At 37.1% G+C, this 9,876-nt stretch overlaps 1 protein-coding gene across 1 annotated transcript; it reads right to left on the reverse strand.

Moving 5' to 3' along the window:
* Nucleotides 1-1,680: 1,680 nt before the first annotated feature.
* Nucleotides 1,681-7,260, reverse strand: LOC106975159 (transmembrane protein 183A-like). The gene is made up of 2 exons (XM_027061995.2): nucleotides 7,152-7,260; nucleotides 1,681-2,513 (listed from the first exon to the last, which is right to left on the reverse strand). The coding sequence occupies exons 1-2, from the start codon at nucleotides 7,258-7,260 to the stop codon at nucleotides 1,681-1,683; spliced, it is 942 nt and encodes a 313-aa protein (XP_026917796.2).
* Nucleotides 7,261-9,876: the final 2,616 nt, after the last annotated feature.

Here is a 9,876-nt window from a genome sequence, read left to right on the forward strand (position 1 = left end):
ACCTCTCTATCCTTGGTGTGCATCTTTTACTTCGTGGTTTGTTTGGTTTCCCTTTGACTTCCTCGAAATGTCCAGGGTTCTGCAGGATTGTGTTACTTGCAACTTTTCTCCCCTTAGTTGATCTGCTAAAAATAGACTTCTACAGTAGTTTCACTTCTTTTTTTTCTTTTCAGCCCACATGCATACTTTCTCTTAAATTCTTTTCCAACATAGATGCATTTTTCTACTTATGTACATTACTCCCATATTTTCATTTTTATAAGTATATCAACTTTGTCATTGGCATATGACTTTCTTTTCTTTCTCTGCATAATATTATAATAATAAACAAAGACAGCATCTGCTTCCTCAAGAAAGAGTTGGAGATCAAATTTGTATTTTCATATTTTAACTAATTTTTTTCATGATAAATCCAAGAAATGCTCTGTTTACCATAGAAAAACAAATATATTAGTTTGGATTTTCAAGTAAACACTTCAAATGTTACATTTTATCAATTAAGAAATCCTATAAAGAGTGGTTATTTCATTGGGAGACCCTTGTGTAAATATAAAAAATGTATAAATAATAGCATTGCTTAAGCTATAAAATAGATTCTTGGCAAGATTTGTATTAGACTGTGAGGCTTATATGCATCTTTATAATTTTTTTTAATGAAGCTATAGTAACCTTTATTATTTATTTTGAGACAGAAAGAGAGGATACACAAATGGAGAAGGGGCAGAAAGAGGGGTGGGGGGAGAGACGAATCCCAAGCAGGCTCCACTCTCAGTGTAGAATCTGACACAGGGCTCGATCCCATGACCATGAGATCATGACCAGAGCTGAAACCAAGAGTCGGACACTTAATTCGCTGAGCGGTCCAGGAGCCCCAATAACCTCTTTCTTGCCCCATACCCCATATTGTTAAGTGCTTATGAATATAGTGTCTCTGTCCCACAAGTAGAATTTATTTTTATTTTTATGCATCTGGAAAAGGTGAAGGGACAAAGTGATGAGTTGGAAGCCTTTTCTTAGGGGTTAGAGGGCCTTTGATAATATTTTAAAGCATGATCCAGTAATGGTTTATACAGATTAGGGTTAAAGATCCCATCTGGTATAACAGTCTTATAAAATGTGTTCGGTGGTTGTTAGCTTATTACACATATCTAAATATTTTATGATTGTAGATTCATTCTTCTGCATTCCTATGGAAATATCTTTGAAAGTTTAACCTATCAAATTATATATATATATATATATATATATATATATATATATATTAGAAGCAATATGTTACAATTTATAGTGCATACTGTGTACTCACAAATATCCCTATAACATCTCTCATTTTGCAGCTTCATTATAACTGAATTTGGGTGCAGAAAGCAGTTGACATATAAAGAGTCTAAAGGTTAAAAACCACTTGAGGCAACGTGGTGAGATTAAAGTGTTCTGAAAAAATAAAATAGATAAATTAAAAATAAGGCCTTTAGGTTAGGCCTGGCTCTGTCATTAAGGTAATTCACTGTCAATTCAGGCAACTGAGTGAAGGCTTCTGGAGCATGCTCCCTTACAGATGTCAATCAGAATGATAGCTGTGGGTGTCTCAGACACCAAATAATTGTGGAAATGGCCAGGGTTAGGCAAAAGTGATGTGGAATCTGGTGAACTGGAGACCACCTGCCCTGCCCAAAGGCATTACATTAAAAATACTGGGGCACCACCAAAGAGTCGAACGCTGTGCGCTGGGTCCAGGATGATTTGCACGCCCTGTTCGCAGCACAGTTTCCAGCCACCACGGACAGGAGGGTCCTGGAACATCAGTCTCACGCGATGATGCCGCATGTCCGTGCTCACATTGATAGTAAACAGGGTAAATATTCCCATGACAATTGGAATAAAGATGAAGTTGAGGGTAGTGACCTGTAGTAGGCAGCAGTCCTGGTCTGGGTTGGTATGAACATCTTCGTACTGAATGGGAGGCTGCAACCTTCCCATACACTTGCTCTTTAATCTAGGGGACTGTTTTTTGGACTTAAAGTTGAATTCCCACATTGGTTCCTGTCTGTTCCCAACAATCCTTCTGCACCAGAAAAGTAAGCATTTGGAATTCTTTAATGTGCTGGGAGTGCTTTCTGGAATGGCTGGATTCTTGGAGATTCGAGCAGCAAATGGCTCATACGTATGGTACAGAGATCGGATCACACATGCCCGGAGACAGCGCAGCTTCTCCATGGACTCTGGTCGCAGGCGCAAAGGCAGAGAGGCATCCAGCATGTAGTGCCTTCGGTACAACCTGGTCCAAAAGGCAGCAGTGCAAGTGACAGTCCAGGCATTCTTACAAATCAGGGAAAAATTCACAATGTCCTCAGGACGGATATAGGAGGCCAGCAATAGCCAAATATCCATGGGATACTCTTCTCCTCCAGCCCCGTCCAGGTCTTTGTGCCTCTTCCTCTTTTTTTTTTTTTTTTTTCTGGAGACAGTTCTCTCATGGATGCACAGCGTTCGACTCTTTGACTGGTGGCATCCTCAGTACCCATTCTTCCTGAGAATATAGTTACTTCTTCTTGTCGCTGAGGGCAGCCCTGTGCTGGGCCAGGCCATTAGTAATCAGATTCCGGTTTGGAAGGGGCATCCGGATTGTATATCTGGTCAGTAACGCACGTGCTCTTCCAGTTCCCCGGGGTTCCTGGTAGGGGAAGGAGAAGGATTGAATTGAGAGGAAAAACAACTATGATTTAGAAACATATTTTAATGTAAAAAATGTGCATTTGAAAGGAGAAACCTGGCCCCATTTTCTGTGTTAAACCCCATTTGGTGCTATTGAGTTTGTTGTTCTTTACTCTTTTATCCCAGCAAAAATGGATGATCTTGCTCTAGGGAAAAATTAAACTCTTAAATCTCCAAACAAGGAAGTTTCAGCCTTCCCTTGTGATCAGAGAGGAGCCTTAGAGGCCTAAAACTGTTGCTATTATTGCTTCCCATTAAGCTCCCCCTCAAATTCAAGTGAATATTTTCTCTTCTCCCTTTACTCTCCTCCAGAAATAAAGCAGGTGACAGCGTTTTCAGAAAAAAAATATTGGGGCACCTAGGTGACTCAGTCAATCAAGCGTTTAACTCTTGATCTTAGCTCAGGTCATGATCTTGCAGTTTGCATTCAAGCACCACATCAGGCTCTGCGCTGACAGTGCAGAGCCTGCTTGGAATTCTCTCACCCTCTCTTTCTGCCCCTCCCCCACTTGTGCGCGCACGCGCGCGCACACACGCCAGCTTGCACTCTCTCTCTCAAAATAAATAAACTTAAATACGTTGAAGCATGGTGATAACTAAAGTATCTCTTTTAGCTCTAACATTCTGTGCTTTTGTATTGAATTCTCAGAATCAACATGTATTTATTAGGTACCTAATAAATTTGTTATGACTTGTGAGGGACAACATAAAACTATGGATAATGGTTTCTGCCTTTGAAGCATATAATTTAGCCAAAGAAATAAAACAGGTTAAGGAGATGAGAAGGCTAGTTCTTCAAGTGACCCAAGGAAAGCATTCTAAAAATAGCTTTCCCTCCTCTCAAAAAAACCTTGGGTGTGCTGTCATCACATGCTGTAGGCACTTGCAGAATGGAAATACCCTGTAGTGTGAGGGACTAAAGAAAGACCATTAAGGAGGTAAAGTTTAAGTCCAAGATTCAGATGTAAGATCTGGACCAGGAGAGAGTGACATGTCCTCAAAAGCAGGGAGTTTAACTTCAGGAGACCTGCTATAAGCCCTAAGGAATCTGACTGTTTTTGTTTCTTAGATTTTTGTTAATGGAAGATTCTTGTTGGGAAAGTTACTACTAAAATTGTCACTTAGACGCTGAATATTTTTGATACATTCTGGTGTTGGTTGTGCTATGTACATTTCAACGTTGAAGCTAGAGAGTTGGTGAGTAAGAACAAACGTGGTGAATAAACACGTTCATTTGATCACAACAAAATAAATTTATCGCCATTGTATTTGCATTTTTACCCTACTAAGCATCTGTTTTCTCTATATCGTTGTCTCTAGATATAATCTTTTTCTTCAGCAAAACATCTTTCACCATTGTCCCCAAATGCTAGGAAATGTGGAATGATGAGGCAAGATGTATCCAGATAGATGGCCTAATAATGACTAACTGACATCATGCTTTTAAATTTATAAGCATTTTTGCATGTATTTTAAACATTTGTTTAAAGAATTCCATAGTACACATTGCATTATCTTTCATTTACCATAAAGAAAAGATACAAAAAAGGATTTAAAAGAGAAGCCATTTGCATGTGTATTAAGTATGATTAACACTGTCATGCACACAGTAGGATGCAACTATAGAAACCGTTATTAGACCTAGTAGATCGCATAGTCTATGCCTGTGATGACATTCATTTCTTCAGTAACTATTTATAGAGCACTCAGTGTGCCAGACACTATTCTAATTTGTGAGCATACGATAGTAAACAAGACAGACAGGTTATTCCTTTCTATATTCTACAAAGATAGTTTGCCCATAGTTCACCAATCTAGGACTCAGATCTTCAGATTGCCAGGCTGTGTTCTTTCCACTAGAATGACTGTATCCATATATATACTTGAATATTAAAAAAAATTTTTTTAATGTTTATTTATTTCTGAGACAGAGACAGAGCATGAGTGGGGGAGGGGCAGAGAGAAAGGGAGACACAGAATCAGAAGCAGGGTCCAGGCTCTGAGCTGTCAGCATAGAGTCTGATGCGGGGCTCGAACCCACAAACCGTGAGATCATGACCTGAGACGAAGTTGGTCGCTCAACCGACTGAGCCACCCAGGCTCCCCTATACTTGAATATTTTTAATGGTAGTTAAGGAATCTACTCTGATCCAGGGTGGGTAAAAACAAAAATGTTCCTAGAGTAGAATGAGATATCCGAAATATGTGTCGAATGTAAGTGAAATCACCAAGATGTTTATGACAGGAATAAATGCTCAGGGCAATTGCAGCTGCCAAGAATGGATCTTATTTTGCCTTTGTGGTTGTGTGACCAAAGAACTATATTCTCAGATGTAGTTTGCTCTGTCTAATTTGGGAGCCCTATGTTACAGAAAGATGTACTGCAAGAATAAAGAAGACCATGTATTGAGCAATATAAAAACTTAAGGGAACTTCTCTCTCTATATGTATATCTATGTATATGTAGAGAGAAGCTCCATATATATATATATATATATATATATATATATATATATATATATATATGTGCAACTGTCTTTTACAACAGTGATTCTGGATACATCCTTATCCTTTCACTGTGATAATATAATGGGAGCCAAGCATTATTCAAAAATAAATGACAAAACCATCTTAAATAGAACTAAGGTTCACTGAGAGATTATTTCTGCTGACTAAGCATATGGAAAAGACACTTTATTACTTCAATTACTCCAGCAAGATCACACCTGGTGTTAGATGCATGGTTCAAGAACTTCAGTGCATTAGCTTAACAGTTAGGTTATTAATCATGGGTGTCAAGCCCGTTCTGCTAATTAACCTTAATTGAGCTCTCTGTTATGGAAGCACCATTACCAATGAAACAACTTAGCAATGATACCGAAATAACAGAGCATGGTAAAACTCAGGATTAACATTACTTCCTGTGCTTGAATACCAATGCCCAATGCACTTTGCTGTAATACAAAATCTTGTATCTTCTATAAAAGCTTAAAAAATACATAGAGTAAAAATTGGTAGAATATGTATAAAATGTGCATAATAAGGTGACTTGGAAAGCATTTTGAAAACAACTTATGTGTTTGCATCGAATATTTAAAAGCAAGTAGAATATAGCATTTTTAATAAAAATAAGAATTTTTAAAGAATCAAAGATTAAAATCTCATATCATCCATTAGTTAATGTGACTGTAAACCTAGTCATGCTTGAAACCAAATCTTTATTTCATTTATGTTCAGTATTACTTCCAACAGTGCCACAAAATGTCCATTAGAATAGAATTCTTCAATAGGCAGCGTTATTAATCTGCCCAGAGAAATGCAGTGCAATTAATTCTAAATTTGATAACCAGCAAGCACTTTAAGTGCTCAATAGGTTATTTATTAAAAAGCAAATCAAAAAGAAATAAGCTTCACTGCCATTGAACGGAATGCTTGGATTTAAAAATGGCCAGAAGGCTATTGGTATTAATAAGCTTTGTCAAATTCATTTTCAGACATGCATGGAGGAATTCATACTATTTTTCCATTCATGTCACAGTGTCTGTCAAGAGGAGAGTTCAGATACCTTGGGGAAAGCTTTCTATGTGCAAGTATTTGAAAATAGAAAGGCAAAGACAGACATTTAGCAGATTCACAAGGGAAGGGAAACCCCTGAAGAATCTTGAGGAAAATTAAAGCAGCAACAATGGAAGTGTTAGAAAAAGGTTTAACCATTGATACACATTTGGGCAAGAACAACGAATACAAATACTGGTGATACAAGTGCTAGAAACTCAAAATCAGCATAAATAAAGATTTACATAGTATGAATGAGGCACCTCAGGCCATGGGTGAATATCTTATGGGCCATTCCTTTATGCTATATTTACAGAGGTAGAATGTAAACATCCAGGAAGTGGCCCAATTTCACTGGATAGTTATACAGATTCTTAACATTGACCACAGGGATTTAATGGAATCTGAAAAAAAAAAAAATCTCCACTCCTCTAAATGCCTAAAATCTGTGTTCAGATAGTAAACAGGTGCAACTACAGATAAATTACTTAAGTTCTGATCCCTCACTGGTGCTATCCAATAGACCTTTCTGTGATGATGGAAATGTTCTATATCTGTGCTGTCCAATAAGGTAGTCACTAGCCACGTGTGCCTATTGAGCACTTGACATCTGGATAGTGCAACTGAGGAAATGAGTTTTTAATTTTGGTCCTTAATATTAAATATCCCCATGTGGCCGGTGTTGGGCAGTGCAAACCAGCCTCAGATGATTACTTTTATGACCTAGCAGGAGTAATAGATCTGATTCAATCACGGTTCTTTCAGTTGTGAGGGACAGAAAACTCAAAATGTGAACAATAAGGAGAATGTATTGGCTCATTTTAACTGAAAAGTCTGAATGTAGGCAGTGTCTGGCATAGTTCATTCAGGGCTATTTTTACCCCAGTATTCTCCTTTATTTTTGTGGTTGGGCAATGTCTTTATGCTAATTTTCCTGATGGTCACAGTCTGGCTGTTGGAAGCAACAGGAGTTACATGCTCCTTATTCATGTCTAATAGGAGAGGGAGAGAAAGAGCATTCCCTCCCACAACCGCTTAAAAGGCCAGAGCCTTGCCCTAAAAAAAAAAAAAAAAATCAACGTGTAGAGCCAGGAGAATGCTGTGTATTGCTTGGCTTACACCTGGTTTTCTGCCCATTCCCAAACAAGTTAACTTTGGCAAATGGAAGGAGATTTTTGATCAATGTTGCAACTAAAAGTTGGATTGGGGGAATGATGTTTTCTCAAAGAAAAATCTAGATGCTATTAGGATGTAGAAAGATAGGGAATGAATACTGATTAGGCAACTGATGATTTTCATCCAGTTACCTCCAAGAATTACACTCGATGATGTAATGTGGATAAAGCACCTAACAGTGCACCTCGTATGTTATAACCCTTCTTGTTCACATATCCCACCTTCTCTATACTCCCTGGGCAACTATCTTAACGCTCTGGTGTCTTATTTTTTTCAATAGAGAATGTATTATTGTTAAGATTCCTTTTAGCGCTAAAAATTTGTTACTGATACCTACTGGTGATATGTCAACTCAGGGCATAGGAATAGGTGTGTCAAAGGAGAGTTAATTACATTAGAAGGCAATGAATAGCTACAGCTAAGAAAATGCCATTGGATTCTCTGTAACCCTGTGCAAGTGGCCCTGGTGATGGTCTTTCAATGAATAGAGAAAAGAAGAAACAACGGCGCTTATTTCTCATCTCCAGCTCCTCCTCGGCCCAGCTCTATTTCTACCACCCTCAAAGAGATGAACAGAAAATAAAAACCAATGATATCTAGGCTTTAGCTGAAGAGCATGAGACTCACCTGAGGCTCACCTTGAAAACTGACATGGAATTTGCTAGGCTGGGACTCAGGCACCCCCTCCCTTTCCTTAAGTGACTTTAATGTATACTATGGTTGAGAAGCTCTAAAATGATTTTCAGATAAACAAGAGGTGGAATCAAAAGACTATACTGTACTATTCAGGGTCAAGTAGCAGGTCATAACTAAATGATAGGTAAAATAGCAACATAACTAATAGTAGAACTATGCAGCATTTTTTTCAAAAACGTGTACAAAATACATTTTTCATTTGAAGAGAAAACAGTCAACTGGTTTCTCACTCTCAAGATTTTAAAAGCCTATGAATTCTATGAGAGATAAAGATTAAGTGGTATATTTCACTAACATAGCCATAACAGATATTAAAACCAAATTAGACGAAAAAAGAGAGCAGATCTGACAATTAGAAAATCAAGTCAGTAACATGACAAGAAGTGTATGAAAAGAGCAGAGAAGACAAGAACAGCATCCAATGGAAGCTATTAGAAAAGAGGAGATTGGAAGAACAAAGAGAAGCTGTGTATATGGAGGGAACAGAACACTCTGAAGAAACAAATTACATTATCATTGAAGATGATTTCGTGAAATGAAAGCAAGCATGAATCTTTCAGGTTAATTGGCCCACGCTGTCTCAGAAAAAATAAATGATTTTAAAAATAGTGAATAATGAATCCTATCCTTGTGAATTTAATATATTTCAATGACAACCAAAAAAATCTTAAAGCTTATGAGTACCTGTTCTCTATTATATTCCATTCACCTAAGCAGATGATACCTTGTAACAAATAGGTAGCTGATGAATATTTTTTAAATAAACAGATCTTTCATTAAAATAACTGACATATTATGTCATTAAAGATAATGATGCATTTTCTATATTTTGGAGGACTAAATGTCATCTAGAAATTTAGAAATTTTATTTTCATGTTTATGTTAAATACATTTTCAAATAGCATATATTCATGTATATATATTTAGTATGCTATATTCACACATAGTGCTCACCCATGTATTTTTTTGTAAAATTTATTTTTAAGGTGTAATCGATCTAAAGAAGGAAAACAAGGGTGGCTCAGTTAGTTAAGAGTCTGACTTATGCTCAGGTCACGCTGCCACAATTTGTGGGTTCGAGCCCCGTGTCAGGGTCTGTGCTAAAAGCTCAAGCCTGGAGCCTGCTTCAGATTCTGTGTCTCCTTCTCTCTCTGCCCCTCCCCCACTCACACTCTGTCTCTTTCTCTCTCTAACATAAACATTAAAAAAATTTAAACAAGGAAAACAATACATAGTTATGATTAAATTTTATAATCAGAAAAATTGAAGTTTTGCATAATTTGTATTATGCTAACAAGTATCATTTCTACTTTATTAAAAATTCAAAGGAATTAACTCTTATTTTTTTCTCAATTCATAATTGACTTTGTTCTGCTATTCTGAGGTTTATCTCGTCTTCTTTTTTCACACTTCTTGAGCACTGCTTTGATTTTAATCTTGTTTCTTCAATGTAGACCTTCACTCTGACCTCATAGGTTTTGTTTGATATGAAATATTTTTTTTGTTATTTATCATGATTTGCAGTAGCAGTTTTAATTGCCTTGATCCAGTAATGGTTTAGGGGAGAGGTTGTTTTAATTCCAAGTATTGCCACATGGATGAGTCTGTGGTTGGAGGATACTGTAGTCTCTGTTTGCATCAACTACAAATAAATCATAGAAGAGCTGGTGAAGAGTAGATTAAACATTAACAATTTATTATCTCACTTAAGTTCAGAAGCCTCCCATGCGTATT

This window comes from Acinonyx jubatus, chromosome C2, assembly GCF_027475565.1.
Source record: "Acinonyx jubatus isolate Ajub_Pintada_27869175 chromosome C2, VMU_Ajub_asm_v1.0, whole genome shotgun sequence".
In the NCBI taxonomy this organism is placed as follows: Eukaryota; Metazoa; Chordata; class Mammalia; order Carnivora; family Felidae; genus Acinonyx; species Acinonyx jubatus.